The 19,288-nt window shown below is 55.6% G+C and overlaps 2 protein-coding genes across 3 annotated transcripts in view; one reads left to right on the forward strand and one right to left on the reverse strand.

Moving 5' to 3' along the window:
• The window catches only part of SSH1 (slingshot protein phosphatase 1), a 42,077-nt gene extending 38,168 nt beyond the window's left edge, over positions 1-3,909 (reverse strand). Inside the window, exon 1 of the mRNA XM_076352658.1 lies at positions 3,842-3,909. Within this exon, the coding sequence (XP_076208773.1) occupies positions 3,842-3,907 (66 nt within the window). The 5' untranslated portion in view covers positions 3,908-3,909. The remainder of the gene's footprint in view (positions 1-3,841) is intronic.
• Positions 3,910-5,646: 1,737 nt separating this feature from the next.
• DAO (D-amino acid oxidase) lies at positions 5,647-18,199 on the forward strand. 2 transcript variants are annotated; one of them, XM_076352905.1, is made up of 11 exons: positions 5,647-5,771; positions 7,173-7,378; positions 7,521-7,635; positions 7,999-8,075; positions 8,518-8,583; positions 9,438-9,492; positions 9,993-10,097; positions 10,688-10,770; positions 12,656-12,773; positions 13,654-13,752; positions 14,601-14,793. In XM_076352905.1, exons 2-11 carry the CDS (start codon positions 7,185-7,187, stop codon positions 14,616-14,618), a joined length of 930 nt encoding a protein of 309 aa, XP_076209020.1. In that variant the 5' UTR covers positions 5,647-5,771; positions 7,173-7,184; the 3' UTR covers positions 14,619-14,793. The 2 variants fall into 2 exon arrangements, with proteins under 2 accessions (XP_076209020.1, XP_076209019.1); XM_076352904.1 differs by lacking the exon at positions 14,601-14,793 and adding an exon at positions 15,318-18,199 and having other exon boundaries at positions 5,648-5,771.
• Positions 18,200-19,288: the final 1,089 nt, after the last annotated feature.

The following is a 19,288-nucleotide window of genomic DNA, read 5'->3' on the forward strand; positions in this document are numbered from 1 at the left end:
TTCCATATGAAAGAAAAACAGAGTTGGGGCTAATTGCATCCAGAGCTGACCGAAAATAAAAAAAGGCTCAAAGATAATTCTCCTCCTTTGGTCCTGTGTAAGCAGACAGAAGAGAAAGGGCCAGGAGCATCCCCTCAGAGGGCAAGGTGGTGGGGAGATGGTTTGGACCCATGAAGCAAAGCGGGGACCTTACAGATCGCCCGGCAACAGGAAAACCTTCAAACTTGCAACACACCGCACACCAGCGCCTAATGAAGCTGGAGGGACACAAACCTTTAAGAAATCATGCTCCATCAGTGCTAACACTCAGCCAACATTTTGTTACTTACTCCAACATTGCTTAAAACCCACATCAAATAAGGGCCACCGTAAGGCTTACTCGTTTCCAGGCGGTTTTGTAGAAGTTAAAAATAAGCAAATAGTTTCATGTTAAGCGTTCAAGCTTTAAGTTTTGCGTGTGTGTAGGACCTGGGTTGTTCCCCACCCCGCCAAGTTAAGACTCGGGAGGCCAGAGCGCACAGGAGCTGCTCTGTTTACAATCTGCGAGAACCAAGTAATGCCAGGAAAAAAACCCCAAATGCAACCTCACAGGCCGGATATTAGAAATATAGCCATTTGGAGGAAAAGAGATACACAAAGCCCATCCCAAATGACTGCAGCTGATGGCGAGAAACATACCATGGCTATTTTTAGTCTGTTTACACTGTGCAGTGGCAGCAGGCAGAGCCCCGGGAACACCCCGAGCCCCAGTGCCCCCCGCCAGCAGATCCCCCCCAGCCCTGGGAAGGTCTGGCAGGTTTTTGGCCTTTGTAAGGTCACCCTCCTGTTTGTTTGGGTCTGTCACGTAGCAACAAGGGGCAGAAAACCTTTTTTTCTTTTTAAACAAAAGTGACTGTGAAGTCATGACTGTTGTCAGCCGAGGCTCCGCAGCAGAGCCGGCCCCTGAATCTGCTGCGGGCTCACCTTTTGCAGAAGCTGACTTGCTTTCAAAGTCAACTCTCCCTGTATTTTCTATTAAAAAGCTGCAGTAAAACCAAAACAAGGCAGAAGCAGTCAGCGTGGCAGACAGACCACAAAGTTGCTGTCTGCCATGCTGAGTGCTTCTGCCTTGTTTTGGTTAGAGCATCCCTCCGAGCTGGCAGGTTTTATGGTGTGCCACGCATGTGATGCCGTGGACCTGCAGCTGCCCGCCAGCACCACGGATCCCACCACGGCACGGACACCAGCGCCGGGGCCAGACCTCCGCATCCCTCCCCGGGGACTGTGCAGAGTGCGGCCAGGCTGAAGGACCTGGCATGGAGTGGGAGGTGGTGTGGAAGGGAGAGGGCAGCGGACCTAAGAAATGCATGCAAGTTTGCAAGTGTGTATGAACTACTCTCTCCTCCTAAGAATTTACGGCACGCTACGTTAACACGGCAGCAAGCCTCTTGCAGGCGGCAGCATCCATTTTATAAATTCCTTCAGGCTCATGAGTTACGAGAGGCTGCAGCAGCATACTCACAATTAGCAAGGACGTATGGTCATCATTTTCCATTAAAAAAAAAATAATCTAATAATTATTCACATAGGCTAAAAGCCCCAAAGAGCCCTAATTTTTCTTGCAAGAAAGATCATAAAAGATCAGGGAGCAGGCTGGCACTTTTTGATGGGATTTTTCTTTGAAATAACTTTGTAAAAACATGCTTAATTTGGAAAAGGAAGGTTTATAGTTTTATGGTATTTCATGCCAGAAGGGACCATTCAAACAGAACGGGAGCTGATGTCTTCCTCTGGGAGCCACCGAAGCACACCTGAGCCACGGACATCAGTGGCCGAAGTGCCCTGGCATGGACAAAACCAGGTGACAAGTTCGGGGCAACATTTTCAAGAGGGAAAAGGAGACTCGTACGGTCACCCCACTGAAAAAATAATAGTGAACACAGAGCTCCTACACAATGCCATGCCTAACGCAGATGTACATGGCAAGGCGAGGGGCATACTGCTTTGACTCCTCTCCCACCTGCACCAGTTAAATCCAGTCTAATTCCACTGCCTGCAACAGGGTTACAGCCCATTTACATCTGTGTCAATCAGGTGGCCACTAGGTCTCGTTTAAGACTCTGTCTAAACCAGAACCCAACAAAATTCCTTCGGAAAAATCCTCAGAAAAGCACAAGTCCTGTCTCCAAGTTTCTCAATGAACACAGCGCGGTCCAAACACCGGGTCCCTGCAGCCTCAGGAGCCCAAATCACACGACACAGATCTATGGCAAAACAGTCGGCGAAAGGAGGGGATGAGTCACGTCTCCAGCGAGGGCCGTGCAGAGGGAACCCCTGCAGCCCCTCCGGGCGAGGGAGAACCTGTGAGCCCCGTGGCACTGTCCTCCTCCTGCCTCCCCCGCCTCAGACCGGCTAATCGTGGGAGTCACAGGGACCTGACAGGTGACAAATAGGATTGTTTACCTGGCGGGAGCTGGGACAGAACAAAGCCAAGGGCAGCCAGCACCAAATAAAAGGGGGGGGGGGGGGGGGGAGAGGGGTGCAGAGGGAATATGTAGGGAAACACTGGGCCTGTCTTTGGGGGTCACAAAAGACATGGGTTAGGAGGAAAAAAGGGATGGACAAGGAAGAAGAAAAAGAAATTGGAGGGTGCAGCTGTGTTGGGATGGCACATGGGAGCTGCGGTGAGGGAAGACAGAAGCCCAAGGCCGGGCAGAGGCAGGAGAAGGCATTTCTGGGGTACGAGAGTGAAGGGGGCGTGCAGCAGAGCTGGGACACACAGGGTGCCTGTCCCAGCAGGGCAGGGGCATGCGGAGTGCAGCATTATAGGGGCAGCAGGTTAAGCGGCGTGTACACGGCTCCAGAGCAGCAGAGCCGAGGAGGAGGAGAGGGCAGCAGCATGGTGCAGGCTGCGCTGCAGTGAGCAGTGGCAGCAGACAGCGCGGCACTGGGACGTCGCACAGGTACGGGGTGGAGCGGGACGGGAGCTGCTCGGGCAGCGGGGAACTGCCCGCGGCTGCCTTGGGGAAGGGTGAGCGTGAGCTTCCTGCGGGGCAGAAGCTACAGTGGGTGCGGGGAAAGGCGGTGCCGTTGCAGCACAGGCTGCACAGGGACAGAGGGGTAACGCAGGGGGTACAGCAGAGCATCCTGGCGCAGGAGGCGGTGGCGGCTGTGGGGTGTCAGGGAGGGAGAACGTATGGGGCCACGGGGCCAGCAAGCACAGCTGCTCCACAAAGACAGGCCCAGCACGCTGCCCGGGGATTTACCTGGCAGAGAACAGTGGAGCAGGCTGCCCCGGGGTTCAGCTAGCCCGAGCTACTGCCCGCAAGGGCTGACGTGGGGGACAGCGATGAGGGAAATGGGGCTGCATGGGGGCGAGGAGGGGGCGGCCAGTGTGCAGCGGGGCAGAGTGGGGAGAGGGCTGGATGGTCCCGGGTCTGGTTCAGCCTGGCAGCATCAAGGGGCTGGAGGCTGAGGCAGAGTGGGGCTGGCAGGGCTGGGCAGCATCGGGGGGCTGTGAGGGGAAGGGGCTGAGATGGCCGGGGGCCTGTAAGGGGCTGAGCTGGGGCCAGGAGGGGCTGGGGGGGGCCTGGGGGCTGCGAAGGGCCAGGGCCTGCGAGGGGCCAGGGCCTGCGAGGGGCCAGGGCCGTGGTGCTGGGGGCCGTGAGGGGCCTGGCGCCGCCTGGGACCGTGGCCCTGCGCGGGGCCGTGAAGCTTTGCGGGCCGTGGGGGCCGCGGCCGATGCGCGGGGCCCAGCCGAGGCGCCGCGTCCCGCCCCGCCCCGCCCCGCTCCCCGTCCCCCCGCCGCCGGGGCCTGCTCTGCCCCCCGCGGCCCGGCCCGGCCCGGCCCGGCCCGGCTCACCTCGCTGGTGCTGGCCGAGGAGGCGGCGCTGGGGGTCGGCGAGCGCTGCAGCGTGACCAGCGCCATGGCGGCGGCGGGGCCCGGCTACAGCGGCGGCTGCGGGGCGCCGGCCGCCTCCACCGCCCCGGCGGCTGCGCAGCCCGCCCGGCCGCCGCGCCGCGGGGAGGGGCGAGGGCGCTGCGGCGGCGGGGGCGGCCCCGGGGCGGGACGGGGCGGTGCGTCCCCCGGAGCCCGCCGGCCCGGCCCGGCTCGGCCCGGCCGCGCTGGGAGCCCCCCCGCTGGGCTGGGCTGGGCGAGGCGACCGCGCCCACGGGCCACCCCACCCCACCGGGGGGTCCAGCCCCTCGGCACGGGGGGGGTGGCGGTCCCCACCGCCCCAAAAAGTGTCGGTAGGGTCTGAGCTTCACCCCTAAAGCACCTGAAGGGCTTCGGGGCGCAGCAGCCAAGAGCATCCTTCAAACCGGACGGAAGAAAGTGCGAGGGGTCAGCAGTGCCAAAAGCAAGAGGCAGACGAGTAATGGGGTAATTAGTATAAGAGGCTTTGCTGATTGTATGTAAAGCCCTTAATAATTCAGGCCGTTGGGTGACTGCCTTTCCCCCTCCGTCCCTGCCACGCTGCAAAGAGGAGCTGTGCCAAAGCACCCCGGGGTCCGAGGGGCTGGATGCCGGGGGCTTGAACACCGTCTGCCCCAGGGGGGTTCTCCTGGCAGCATCCCCGGGAGGATGCGATGATGAGGCAGCACACGTGGCGGACGAGCCTCCTCCTTCACGGCATCCAGAGCGGGATCCCGAGCCGTGGCTTCGCCAGCCGCCGCCCTCGGGAGCTGGCCAGGCAGCTTGGATGGGGTCGGTCACTTGCTCATGCTGCCGCTCCTGCCCAGCAGCGGGAGGCAGGACGGCAGCCACCGCAACGATGCTCGGGGTTGGAAATGTGTGCGAGTGGTGCACCACTACGAAAAGCATTAAAGGTACCAGGTGCTTAAGCCCTATGAAGCCAACTTCACCCTCCTGCACCACCCCTGTTGACCTCTCGGGGTAAAGCATCCTTCTGCTCAGGCCGGCGTACGCCTGCCCGTGCCTTTCCTCTGCCTTTTGTGGGACCAAACTCCCGTCACCTGCGGTGGGTCGTGCTGCGTGGCTGCAACCCTGGGCCCGGGACTCCAGAGATGTGTCTGCAACCTGACTGTGTGGGAGACGAGTTCCCATTTCTTTTATCCTTGTTACCTCTCTTATAAAAGCTTTAGGCACAGTAAAGTCCCTAACTGTAGCAACCCTGCCCGAGCACCGCCTGTGCTTCCAGGGCGGCATCCGCTGCTGGTAATGATAAACACACAGACAGAAACCTGGCTTTTCAGCCCAGAACCCAAAGTTGTGGGTTTTGTGAAGGGAGAGGCAGCTTAGAAATGAGAAACGAAGCCATCTGACCCCTGAGAGGGGGAAGCTGGGAGGCACAGCGCCTGGGGTCTATCGGGAGGGAGGCAATGCCATTTCTCTCTTACCACACGAAAATCAACACCAAAGCATCCAATTTTCCTGGATCCCGCAGGAATCCAGTGGCTGGGGAGTCCCGTCCTCATGTCCCCATCCGCCAGGACGCGGCGGGGCAGCCAGCAGTCACCATGGAGACAAGTGTCAATGATGGCGTTTTGCCACGGACCGTGGTGACCCCGTTTTCTTTTCAGAGGAGCGACTCTGGGGCCGGCTGCCAGCGGCGTGCAGGGTCCGGCGCAGGGGACTCCACCTCCCCGGGTCTGGAGCAAAGACTTTGGCCCCGTTGCCCGGGGGGCGGGCTGTGATCCCGCTGCCCTTGGCGCTTAGACCTTGCACTGCGAGCAGTTTGCTGGGCTGTAAACAAGCCGCCCTGAGAAGGTGGCTCTGTTGAAGTCTCTGAAAACCGCAGCGGCTGCCCCAAGGACCACGCGCTCTGCAGGTAAGCTGGTGAAAAACGTGTGTTTCCGTTATTTATTGGCCAGTGAGGCGGATACCTCCTTGGCTGGTGCTGCAGGGGCAGCCCGGGGTGAGTTCCGGGGGCTGCAGGTAGAGGAGGCGGCCCTGGTTCCTGCTGGCCGTGGGTTATAAAACCATAGCAGATGGGAAGCAGCGCAGCTCTCCTGCTGCCTTCGGTGCTTCACCGTCCTGATGACTCATCCCTCCATCCCAGCAAATGTCAGTCCCGCTGCGGGCTGCCTCTCACAGCAGAGATGCTGCACTTCACCTTGTCCAAATAAAACTATGGGCTAGAATTTAGTCATGCTGCCCAGAACCAGGTCTGGTGTGCTGCTGGCATCCTTGCCCCTACCCACACGCTGGCAGCTGAGTGTCCAGGCCGAGGTGATCTGCCCTGTTGTACCCCCAGCCCTTCCTTGAATCGGTCCTTGGCCGCTCTCTGCCCAGATGGTGACCACAGGGCTTTTTCCAGGATACAAGGCAGGAAAGCTCCATCGAGAGGGAAGAGCCAGGGGACCGAGGAGGGCTGCAGACCCTCTTTGCAGCTGGTGTTTACAAACAGCGGTTCTCCCAGCTGGTGCCGGGAAGGGTTTGGGGTGGTGGCACAGCCGCCCTCGTGTGCAGGCAGTCCCGAGGGCAACAGCGGCGCAAGGAGCCCTCCTTGCATTTATCTCATCTGGCATTGCTCCCTGGAAAACACCCGTTGTTTCCCATTTCTTTTATCCGTGCCCACTTCTTTTGTCACCAGCCTGTGCCAGGGGCTGGGGAGAATTAGGAGCGCCCTGGAGTGGGGCTGGGTCGCTGGGTCGCTGGGCATGGAGGGCTCACGCCATCCTGTGGGAGATGGTGAGAGTGGGTGAGTGCACCCACCTCTCCCTGGCTGCTTGCCCTCGGCATGCTGGCTGCTGGAAGGGAGAGAGAGGAGGACGCCGATGGCTGTGCCGCTCTGCCCTGCGCTGCTGCAGGGCACGAAGCAGCCGTGGCTCTTTCTGCCAGGCAGAGGAGCACGGCCGTGGGCAGCTGAGCCCCAGCTTTAGTGCTCGCCAGCGGCTACAGCGTGCCCAAGGGTAGAGCAAGTTCTGCGAGCAATGGAGAAACATTCCCCTGCCACCGTGGCAAACTACACCCCCCTCATCCGTGATTTCAGTGCCTGGTCAGCGCAGGCAGGTGTTGAAGAGGACTTGGGAGGCTTTACAAGAAATGCGCACAAATGCACCAAGAGCAGCTCAGCACCTTCCCTGCAGCCCAGCTCTGCTCCAGCAGCAGAGCCGAGGCCAGGTCGGGTCCTGCAGGAGCTGATGCCCTTCCTCCTGGGAAGGCCCAGCTTGTCCAAGCAGCTCCACGACCCCGGCGCTGCCCTTCAGGCATTTCCCCCCCCCTGCAGAGAGCTGGAGCCATGCGTGTGGCCATCATCGGGGCCGGGGTGATCGGCCTCTCCACCGCCCTGTGCATCCACGAGCAGTACCACAGCCTGCTGCCCTCCCTGGAGATGGAGGTCTATGCAGACCGCTACACGCCCCACACCACCAGCGACGGGGCAGCCGGCTTGTGGCAGCCCTACCTGAGCGACCACGGCAACCTGCAGGAGACGTAAGTGAGGAGGAGGAGGAGGAGGAGGAGGAGGCTGGTGCCGTGTGCCCCCCGGCGTGCCCATCGGTGCACGAGGGGCTGAGCTGCCCGGGCACAGCTCCATGGGGCTGGCAGAGCCACCGCCCTCCTGTTTTCATCGCAGGCTCTGGAATAAAGAGACATTCGATTACCTCCTCGGGCACCTGGGCTCCCCGGCAGCGAAGGAAATGGGACTTTTCCTAATTTCTGGCTACAACCTGTTTACGCAGCCGGTGCCGGTAAGGAGAAAGTCACAGCCAGGGCTGGGAAGGGCTCCAGCTCGGAGGCTGCCCGGGGGCGGGCAGGGTTGTACTTCTTCCCAGACGATGCTCTGAATGCTTCTGAATCCTACCAAGTTTGTCTTGTGACAGTTTGCCCGGGACTCGGTGTCTTCTGGGTGCTGTGATGCAATATTGGTATGAAGTAAGGGCTGAGCCCTCCGAGGGTGGGAGCCGGCAGAGCCTCCCTGGCCGTGGTGTGCCACAGCTGCACGCCTGCCCGCGCTCCTTTGGGGTGGGCTGTGTCCCCCCCACTGCTTCTGTCCCGCGATGGCACAACGATTCGGGTTCATTAATGAGCTCGGACCTTTTTCCCTACTGCAGGACCCGTCTTGGAAGAACATAGTCCTGGGATTCAGGAACTTGACACCAAAAGAGCTTGAACTCTTCCCTGGTTACAGGTATTCTTCAGTCCGTTTCCCAGAGAGTCACTGATGTGCTTTCCCCCAGGCAGGACAGGTATGGCTGGATGGTCCCAGACGCCTCCCTGTCAAGGGGCGGCAAGGACAAGAAACTGCAGGCGCAGAAGTGGCCTTGCTTGTTACAGCTGCTTCCCTTAAAATAAGCAGGAAACACCTCAAACAAGCCGAAAAAGCAGCAGCCCAGCATGGAAACCATTCCAGCTCCTCTCTTACTTCACGAGATATTATTAAACTGGGGGAAGAAAATCAGCAGAAGGTGTTTTATGCTGTAAACAGAGGGAAAAAAACACACACTTCTTGTGCAAAGGGGGAATTGGGGTCCCAGAGCTGCAGCGGCCGTTGGGAGCGCCGGGGCAGGAGGCGGCTGCTCTTGTAAAGCTGCTGCGGGTCCTCATGGCTTCCTCTCCTCATCTGGTTTCAGCTACGGCTGGTTCAACACGGCGCTGATGCTGGAGTGCAGGAGCTATCTGCCGTGGCTCACCAACAGGTGAGTGCGGAGCTGCCACGGTGCTGGGGCTGGGGCTGTGCCTGTGCGGGAAAGCTGCTGCTCCCCCCACCCTGATTTCTCAGGCTGGCAGGACATGGGAGGCAGGTGTGGATTTTCGTCCTGCACATCAGGTGTTGCCCCAGATCCTTCTCTCATGCCAAGTTGGTGACTGAGTTTAGGCGGCACTGATTTTAGGCGGCCGCCCCGTGTCCTGCTGCACCTCTGACCTGCTCAGCTTGAAAATGCTGGTGCTGGTGGCTTCCACGTGACCTTCCACAGGGGACCTGAGCATCCTCCCCTGCTCTCAGCAACCCTCACCCTGTGCCCCACAGCAGCGCAGGGGTGAGGGCATGGCAGGATGAGCTAGAGGAGAGGGGAGGCAAGGGTGCATCCCTGGGAAGCGGGGAAAAGGGTCTGGAATTCCAGCTCGTTGCCCCAGTGGGGTAACAGACTCCCCAGTTTAACAGTTAGCCCAGGAGTGTATTTTTGCATGATAAAAATGAAAATAATGAGATACATAGAGCTGCATTTGAGCACTTTCTGGCTTTTAGCTATGGGAGTGTTTGGGGCTTGGTTTTGTTCTTGTCATTTCTAACATGGAGCGGGTGCCCTACCCACAGCAGAAAGCCTGGGCTCTGATGCAGGGCTTAGCAGGACTGATCACCTTCGGTAGCTCTGGGCCATTAGGGAAATGAGCTAATGACTGGAGACCATTAGGAACCGCTGAGAAGACCACGGCTGGTTATTGCAAGGAGCAACAAGCCGTACCTACTCTGGGTATCAATTACAGGCACTAATTTGAATGGTACATTTGCTTTTAATTTCCCAGTAACAAATGAAATCGTTCTTCCCAGGTTAATGCAGAGAGGAGTGAAGTTTTTTCATAAGAAGGTTGAATCTTTCCAGGAGGTGAGTGGCGATGTCGAGCCAGGGCAGAGCGGGCACAGCCCCGTCCCGACATGGAGAAGCAGCATCCAGCAGGCACATGCTGCTCTGGGATGTCCCTTGGCATGAGTGATGGGCCAGGGGACAGCGGCAAGACTACGCCAAGATCTAGGAAACAAATTCTACCAGGAAAGATAAAGGCTCTCGGGCATCAAGAGATGGCTGAGAGGGGACGGGGTAGCGCATTTGGCCGGCACTGAGCGAAGATGCAGCCAAGCATCGGCAGTACAGCTTTCCCTTAAACTGCAAACATTCTCCTTGCCTGCACACATGGGGTCTCTGCGGGAGCTGTGCCGGGGAAGCTATGCCCTGGATCCGGCCCTTATGGTTTATTCATTACCAGACTGTTGGACCGAGTACTTGGCTTGGCTTTGATGCAGGAATCTCCTGCCGCCCGCGGGTAGCGCCCTTGGAAGCATCACTGTGTGTGCACCGCTCACCGCGCCGCGTCTGTCTCTCATTAGATGTTTGCCCAGGGCATGGATGTTGTAATAAACTGCACTGGGGTGCGTGCGGGGGAGCTGCAGCCCGACCCGGAGCTACAGCCTGGCCGTGGACAGGTCATAAAGGTGAGGTGGGTGCAGGGCTTGTGTCCCCTCTCTTTTTTCCGGAGGAGCCATTCGTTAGCTACCTTATGAGGAGGTATGCCCTCTAGGACAAATCGCGGGCTTGTGGGCTGGACCCACACTGGGCTCAGGTCCTGATTCCCAGGAAACAACGGTCATGTAAAATCCTCGTGGGGGGGGGGGGCAGAGCAGAAAACCTGGATCCTGTTCCTGGTTCAGCCGTGGGGATGCCCCGAGTGTCCAGCCCGTTTCTTGGTTGGGTGAAGGTGGGGGGAGGCCAGAGGCATAATGCTAATAATAAAAAGACAGAAAATCCTTGTGAGAAGAGGATGATTATTTGGGGAAACACAGACTCACACCAGGTAGGAAGCTCCTCTGCTTGCCTACCTGCCCTCCTATCTCCCTGTCTTCCCATGGCGGCAGCGCAGGGAAGCCAGCACCGTGCTGTACATAGAGCCTGAGCAGAAGGGGGGGCACCACATGCAGACCCCAGTGTCTGCATTCGCTGAGATGCCCACATCCCTCCCGCTGCCTCCCTGAGCCAGGGACCCTGCTCTCCAGCTCTCCCTGACCCTCTCCCCTTCGTCTCCCAGGTCCTGGCCCCGTGGGTGAAGCATTTCATCATCACGCACGACATTGAATCTGGTATCTACAACTCGCCGTACGTCATACCGGGGTAGGTGACAGCGGGCGAGGCAGGGTCTGGCTGGCGTTAGCGATGCTTTGCTATCAGCGCTCCTAAAGCACCAGCTCGGACGCGGCTCCCTGCTGACGCCTGCCCTGCAGCACCCCTGGTGCAGCAGCCCAGGCCTGGGTTCATACCTGGCCTGATGATGCTTTTATTTGCTGCGTGGGAGGAGAGCAGAAGGACGTGGGCAGGCAAAGCAAGGGAGCTCCCTCGGTTGGCACAGAGAGCACGAGCTCCCTGCGCAGACCCCAGCTCGGCACTCGGACGCGAGGTGGGTCCGGGCTGGTCCTGGGCTCCCGGGCTCTTGGATCAGGCTGCACCACAGGGCTTCGATGTCCCTGGTCTTGTCCTTTTCCAAGGAGCAAATCCCACCAAAGCAAAACGCCAGTCTGGGCCAGGTCCTCAAAAGAGCCAAACACTGACAGTGGGGCAAGCATTTTGGGAGAGATCTTTTGTTTTCACCTTTATACCCAGTTCTTTTGTCATTGGTGTTGACAAAACGGCTGTACAGCAGCTCATCATGGGGAAAGGCTCTTCTGATTCATGCTCCCATTAAAACCAGTAGCAGGAATCCTTTTTACTTTAATAAAAGCCGACCCTAAAAAGCTCAGCCCTTCCCGCACTGTTACGCTGAGCTGTGCCTGCAGCTGTTGGTGAGACATCTCCTGAGGGCATCCCATTCGGTTTAGCACCCGTGCAGGGCTCCCTGCCACCTCCCTGCAGGAACCAAGGAGTCCCAGGGGAAAACCTTATTTCTGTGTCCCCACAGCAGTGAGGAGGGCTGAAATGGGATCCTGGCCCCAAAAGCACCATCTCCCGAGCTCAGCGAGCGGCAGTGGCTGTGCCCAGGCAGAGCCCAGCTTCCAGCACTTATCTTGCACTTTCCACCTGCTTTCCACCAGCAGCTTTCTTAGGGGAGTTGGGATCTATTTGAGACGGCAGCGTATGCATGTACCCAGGGAGATAAATTGCAGGAGAAATAAATATGTCTGCTGTTCATCCCACCTCTGTTTCCTCCTGAGAGCAGTCATCTACTCTGCTTTGGCAATGGGGAGTTTTTTTAAGCTGTAACTTGAACACTGCATTTCTGGCACTTCCTATTGTGCTAATATTTCAGGATTAGGCAATAAGCCATTATGTAAAGAGGAACTTTGAATGCTCACAGCCCCCAAGCAAAGTATTCCAAGAGATTTCTGATCACAGTCCCAGCTACATATGAATTCCTCTCCCTGTGTTTATTTTAGCTTGAGCTGTCATAGCTGGCCACCAGGCTGGCTCCCGAAGGAAGCAGCCAGGTCCAGCTCTCAGGCGTGGGGGACACCTCTTCCACGCTGGAGAGCTCGGCCCCGGGGGCTCCCCTCCTGCATGCCCCAGCATTCAGCCCTTTTGTCTTTGTGCTTCCTAGGGCTCAAGCAAGGTTTTAGAAGGGTCCAGCAGGTACAGACACCCCCAGCTCCCCCCAGCCTTAACCTGTCATGTCCTCTGTTAATCCGCAGGAGTTTTGGGGTGGCAGCAACAGAAATCTGTTTCTTTGTGTTCCCCACTGCAGCCATCCTGTTCCTTCCAACTCTCTTCCCCAGCCAGACAGGAGCAGACCTGTTTGATAGAAGATGAAATTAGCTGTTTGGTTTGCCCAGGCAAGGGCCTTTGGGGTGCTGATAGTATTTAATGAATGACTTGCTCATGAGCAGACATGCAGGCACCGCTCTCTTGCCTGCTTGGTGTGAGAGTTTCTCTGGGAGGAATATGTTGCAGGCTCAGGGCGTAGCAGGATCCATACATCACACACATGCAGAGTCCCTCCGTGTGATGGCCCAGCAAGGGACGGCTGGGGACACTCACCACCATTTATCTCCTTTGGCTCTTGGTGCAGGAGTGAGTCCACGGTCTTGGGAGGGATCTATCAGCATGGCAACTGGAACGAAGAAAACAGCGCCCAGGATCACAAAACCATCTGGGAGAACTGCTGCAGGCTGCTCCCTGCTCTCCAGGTGGGTGACCCCGACCCAACGCCCACCGCCGGGAGGTGGGGAGGGAGGGGGCATGGAGAGCCCGGGTGCTCGGGCACAGGTGAAGCCGCCGGGGAAGGATGCTGAGGACAAACCACAAAATCTGAATGAGTAACACACGGTGCCTGCCTTCAGCAGGCCAGGAGAGCTGTAAAGCGACCATTGCTTATGCAGTGTCAGCCGCCGCGCCGAGAAACATACCAGTGACAGGTGAAGCGTGCACATAGAGTAACCCTGGGCTTTTTGCGTGCACCTCACAGCAGCACGTAGCACTCAGCTTAGGGTAAAACACGGGGGGGTGGCACAGCTCGGTGTTTGTGCGTGCCTGGCCGTGTTCACCGTGCACATCTCGGGCTCTGTACACCTGGCTGATCGACAGGCAGGGTCTGGACTGGCATTACTGTTGAGACAACGTTTGTAGGAAAAAGGAATTACTGATATAGCTGGTAAACAATTAGAACAAAAGCTTTGGGGGGGCCCAGCCCGGGGGGCCCAGCCCTTTGGTCGTGGTGCATCCCTCCTGCCTTTTGGCGCTGCTGCACTAGAGAAGGGCTGGCGTGTGGTGAGGCTGGTTTGTATCCACGCCTGACGCTGCGCCCTGCATTAGCAGCAAAGGCAGCGCTAATTGCGGTTGCCTTGCTGGCTCTGCTGCAGGCTGGCGATGTGCAGGCTGTGATCCAAAATTGTTCTGCCCAGTCGCCCTTTGCAGCATCACAGGAGCCGGTGCAGCAGCGGGGATGGGGGAGCCTCTGTCCCTGCTCATTGCAAGAGCCCTCATCTCGCGGATCGCTTAGTGCCGTGACGTTTGGCTGCTGCAATTCGCAGAAATGCTGTGCAGGTGCTGATGTGCTTTTGCTTTCAGAAAGCAAAGATCGTACAGGAATGGAGCGGCTTGAGACCAGCGCGCCCCTGGGTTCGCTTGGAGCGGGAGACCGTCCGCCACGGGCATTTCCAGGCAGAGGTACTGTGCACAGCCCCCGGGTGCCGAGTGCCATTAACCACCACGTTAATTGTGCATCAGTCACTGTGACCTTGGCAGTGCAACACCAACGTCCAGCTAACGCTGTCGCTCTTCAGCCCGCAGCTGCACTGCCCTGCGTTCATTGGTGCTCGCCCTGTCTCCCCTCTAATAACGGGTGAATCTTTGAGCCAGTTTCAGCCCAGCGTCAGAGATAAGTGTCAAAGATATTAAGTTTTGTTGGATTTTATGGGGACAGTGGGCAGGGAATGCTCCTACCAAAGGAAAACCTGCAGCTGGACCTTAGTCCTTAATAGACACCAAAAAACCCATATGGGAGAAAAACTCTGGCATGGGCTCTGCTGGTCCCAGAACCACATGAAGCACACGTGAACCATGTTTTGGTCTCAGCATTTAAAGTAGCGTGGTTTTCTGCTGGGAGCCCGTAAGTGTACAGCCCTTGTGCATGCAAACTTCATGTCTCCGTTTAATAAAACCCAATACGCAGTTTTTAATAAAATGCTCAGGGCCTCCAGCACTGACACCAGGTTGTTGGTGCAAAAGGTTGGACTTCTTGAGATTTCTTCCAGTTCGAAGCTCAGCAGCAGCATGAAAGGAAACCTGGTGAAGGCACAGAGGGAGGCTGGCGGGGCTGTAGCTGCCGTGGGGCTCTGAAAAATTCAGCTGCCTCTGTGTAGGTAGAGCTGGGTGTCTAGTGTAAAACTTCCCCCGGACAGTTTAAATTGCCTTCCACGGCTAATGTATCTTTTAAGAGAAAGGAGACCAGGGATGGCACGAGTTTCAGTGTGCCATCTGTTCTCGGGCCCTCAGCACAGCACCTTTTCATGTAGGACCACATCACGCCTTAGCGCTGTCGCCTGAACGCTCATCAGCAGACCTGCAGAGGGAATCCTTGATTCGATTGCGTGCATATGTCTCTGTACAGCTTGGAAGAAGAGATTAAAGCTCCAAAGGGGATGGCGACTGCAAAATGTAATTAAATGTAATGAAAATATATTCAATTTTTAGCTGGAGAGTCTTGGAAAGAAAACGGTGTATTTAGGCAAAGCCCAGAGCACGGTTCAAAGCCATGCTGTATTTGAAATAATTTATGGATCGCTCTGTTCCTTTATCAGCACATCATATCTGCGCTGCCTTGGCACAGGAGAGGTGTAGCTATTGATCCCAGCGATGAGTCAGGGCTCCTGCTGAAGCAAAGTAATTTACCTTGGCAGGAACAAACACTAGGTGGGATGTAACGTGTTGTGCTCTGAGGACCACGGCTGCCAGCCCTGCTGCTGCATTTCGGGGTGGCTGGAGCAGCGGGTGCAGAGGATGCTCCGGGGCCCCGCTGAACCATGCAGAGTTTCTCCTGCCTCTCCAGTGGCTTTTGGAGGGAGGGAAAGAGCAGTGGGTCGCTGAGCTGTGCACTGGGAGCCCCCAGATCGAAGGATCAATCTAAAGACACTAAGGACATTCCCAGCCACTATCGTGGCTCCTTGCTGCCCTTAGCCCCAGAGGGCTCCAGCGCAGCTTTCCCAGCACGGATCCCTTCTCTTCTCCCCCAGGTGATACACAACTATGGCCACGGCGGGTTCGGGATCACCATCCACTGGGGCTGTGCCATGGCAGCAGCCAGGCTCTTTGGGACCATCCTCCAGGAGAAGAAGCTGGCCAGCCCGCCACAGCCCCACTTGTGAGTTGCCTGCTCACCTGGGATTATCGTGACAGCAGTAGCTTAGAAATCACAGCAGAAAGATGCGAATAACACAGTGATACACGTGGGCCGTTCAACCCTCCTGCCAGCTCCAACACTGGTTCATAGTGTCTCGTTTTCAGGTTTCTGCCAGTTCTGTCACTGCCGTTTGCCAGCCGGCTGAGTTGCCTCCACCCTGGCCTTGCACAACCTGCCTAAAGGAAGTGCTTTAAAACATGGACTAATTATCTGTGGCAAAGTGCACTTCTGTCCTGGGGATCAGTCTGCAAAGGGCAGGCAGGGTTCAGCTGAAATCTTGACAGTCCTGCAGTTCATCTGCACGATGGGACAGGATCTGAAACTGAGCTGGTGCCACCTGAGGTCTTCACTGACTGCTCCAACACCCAGTGCGTAATTAGATTTGCAAGCTTCCCCCAGGAGGCAAAAGCTCCTTAGTAGGAAGCAGCTCTGAAGCTCCCAGGGAAGTAACAACAGCTCTAAAAGCACGTGCTTCAGTTACAATAGCTTTTCTTAACGTTCATGCCAGGACAAAGCATGGGTCTACAGCACCTGGTTAGTGTATCTGGCAATAGACAGCAGCAGTTGCCTAAAATGGGCTTTCCAAATGATGTTTTTAGCAACAAAAGCAACATGTTCCAGCCCTGTGTACTTGCCAGACTCTATATATAGCAGAGAGCATACGCAAAATAGCTGTTCTCGTCCCTAAAACTCCCACGGGCCCTTCAGTTTCTCATTTTCTCCAGCCGTGAGATGTGGCTGGAGCAGCAGCTCTGATAGAGGAGCTGACTCGGGGTAGGTTGTGCCTCCCGAAAGAGTTGGGGACAGCTCCCAGGAGGCTATGACTTTTTGGGGCTGTTCAGTGCCACTGCTGAAAGGAGCCAAGGCACTGTTCTGAAGATACAGTTTGGCCGATTTTTCCATGCCACTTCTCTTACCTGCTCTAAAAACATCACAGACAAGGTTCTGAATGGTCAAGAAGCATTAGCCTCAAATCCAAAGGCTAGCGGTTGTCCTAAGCCCAGCGCATAGCGCCTGGCTTGCTCCTCTCTGCAGAGAAGCCAACTGTTTCTTACTCAACTGTGATGCAGGTTCTCTCTCCCTCTGACTCCATGTGCCAGAAATAGCTCATCAACCTGATTTGTGATATACCAGGCAGCTGCACCTAGTGAATGAGAGATTCTGCAGTGCAGCTGGGCTCATTTTACCTCCTGGGCACCTGGATTTAAAAGAGTCCCACAAATAGCGCATGCTTCCTGCTCACAGCCTAGCACCAGAGTTGCTCCCTGTTGAAGGACCCATCTCCTAACATACTGCTTTGGTTTCACCGAGGAAAAGAGAAAGTTGTGAAGACTTTGTAGGAAGCGATGAGCACTCAGTGCTGCTGGAGGTGGTCCATGCACACAAGATCTGCTGCCCCGTGGGCGCGTATGAGACTGGTCTCATTTTCAGCAGTGCTATGGAGGTTACCGTGCCAGTGCAGCCGTGGCCCTGGGAGATCTTCCAGTGACCTCATTTTCCACTGAACACTATGTGACCGTTGTGTACTTCTCCAGCTTACACACCCTGAGCAGTCAGAAAGCTCTGACGAGCTTTGCTGAGTGCATCTGCTAATTGTCTGCCCTTTTACAAAAGCAGCAATGGTCACTCTCACTGTAAGGGCCAGAATTTCTCAGCGGCTGCTGCCCTGTCCCCTTCTCTTCCTCACTTCCTTATGTAAAGGTGCGGGATGGTTGTGTTTGCCTCTGCTATGACACCTGCAGTGCTGGCAAAGTGACATTGCATGGCAATTCTCATGCCTGTGGCACTCGAGTCCAAGGCAACAGCTTGCTGTCGAAGGCACCAACGAGGGCAGGTGCTGAAGTTCCTCTGGCTGCCATTTTGGCCTAACGCTGGTGCTCCTCGCATCCTTGCAGAGCATAAAACACTTTATGATAGCTGTGGTCATTTGTGCTTTCTGGTTGTCGCTCAGCTGCAGAACACAGTCACTTAGGCCAGCCCTGTCCAGCTGCCACCGTAACAGAGGGGACAGGAAGCTCTGTTAGCTGCTGTGGAGTTATGGCACAGGTTAGGGCGGACCAGTGCCCGTCCTCAGGAGGCAGCGGAGCGTGGGGGTGCGTTAAAGAGCCTGCCGTTGTCTGGTAGCTGATGCACCTCTGCAGTGTGCTTAAAAAACAAAGGTAGACATAGGAAAATTAGGAGCCCCTGTCATGTCCAGTCTGTCTGTCAAAAGGATTTCCCACTTTAGCTGGCAGCTCCCCTGATACGTTGCAGCCACGTTCAAAGGGGTATAATCAGGAAAAGGATAGGAAAAAGAAAACACCACCTGGAGAAAATTTACCATTGATTAATGCTAAACCTAATGGTCTGTGATACCACTTCAGTAGAAGCCATCCAGTGGAATAGCCTCCACTCCATTTCGCTTATTCCAAATATGAGATATTAAGGACCATGTTGTCCTCCCATTTGCACTGCTGTAAATCCAAAACCACTCAACCGATTTCAGAAGAGCTATGCTGGATTAGCAGGGGTGTAGCAAATCATTGTATAGCTTGCATAAGCAGTTGATTCTTCTGATCTTAGAGCCTATAGGAGCAGCTGTCTTGTGATCTGGCATGGCCTCTTAGAAAACAAAACAAATGATTAGGTGTGTAATTTTATTTGCAGTCTAATTTTGCTTATTTTCTAAAAGGCCACAATTTAGTATGTGTGCACAATAAAGGTAATATTCAAATATCTCATGCGTGATGCTTTCTCCTCTTAATGATGGCATGGATAGGGCCTCAAATGCTAATTCCATAGAAACATCCCAGTAGATCATCATTCCATGTCTGCCCACACATTTTTCCTGAACATTTTATCCTGCAGGAGGAAGAGCCATCATTTCAGATTCTGAGTAGACAAATGAACCTGAAATACCATCATGCGAAATTACGTGGTTGCCCGCATGTTGTTGCTAACAGCCCCGGGCCCATTAAGAACCCACACTCCCAGACAGAAATGTTTGGGACGCTCTCACGTAGCTCAGCTGATCACTCTGTTTTGAGACTAGAGCGACAGGAAAGGTATTGTACAGTGTTGGCAGCCACAGATGAAACACTGCGGGACAGAGGAGTCATGAGATTGAAGTTCACTTTCGTGGCAAGGGTAAGGTAAGAGAGTCAGTGGGATGTCTGGACAGCTACTGCACGTACTTTCTTGACAAGCACAAAACGCCATCTCCAGCGGCCAGCATCAGCACATTTTACGAACTCACAGTTCTCAACAACGATCGCCTGTGACACAGAACAAAGCTGGAAATACATCAAGTATCAGTAAAGTTATCCTCTGTAAGCAAACAGCAGCTCTGGCATTTTGGAAAACAGAATGAGCTTTAGAAATGGCCGAGGATGCCAAAAAGTTCACAGAAAACACAGAAGAATGAATATTCTCCCTAAGTGTTGCTTCCACGATACAAACCCTTCTGTAGTTACCAACTGTTTCCATGCCCAGAAATAAGACTCTTCATCCCAGTGGACTGTCAACGGCTGCACAAGCTGTGAGAAGGAAGATTAATGCACGCTGAGATGAGAACGCACTGCATTAGCATGCAAAGTATTTGCAGATCGTTAGTCATTTTGACTCAGACATGAACAACGTTATGTTTGTAAACTACTGGACATCAAAATAAGAAGATCATTTAAAGGGTAGAGGAATACAGTCAGGGTTATGCACTTAATTATATTTTATAAAAACAAGATAGGTAAAAGAAAAGTTTACATTAAAAAGTAAATAAATAAAAGGAACCCTCCCTGCCCCGACGTCCAGGCACATGAGCCACCTCCT

The sequence above is a fragment of the Aptenodytes patagonicus genome, chromosome 15 (assembly GCF_965638725.1).
Source record: "Aptenodytes patagonicus chromosome 15, bAptPat1.pri.cur, whole genome shotgun sequence".
In the NCBI taxonomy this organism is placed as follows: domain Eukaryota; kingdom Metazoa; phylum Chordata; class Aves; order Sphenisciformes; family Spheniscidae; genus Aptenodytes; species Aptenodytes patagonicus.

Bases quoted from the DNA above. Each gene is read 5' to 3' on its own strand.
- DAO (XM_076352904.1), top strand. From the start codon at position 7,185: ATGCGTGTGGCCATCATCGGGGCCGGGGTGATCGGCCTCTCCACCGCC. The intron at 7,379-7,520 runs GTAAGTGAGGAG...TTTTCATCGCAG, and splicing joins CACGGCAACCTGCAGGAGAC to GCTCTGGAATAAAGAGACAT. The intron at 9,493-9,992 runs GTGAGTGGCGAT...GTCTCTCATTAG, and splicing joins AGGTTGAATCTTTCCAGGAG to ATGTTTGCCCAGGGCATGGA.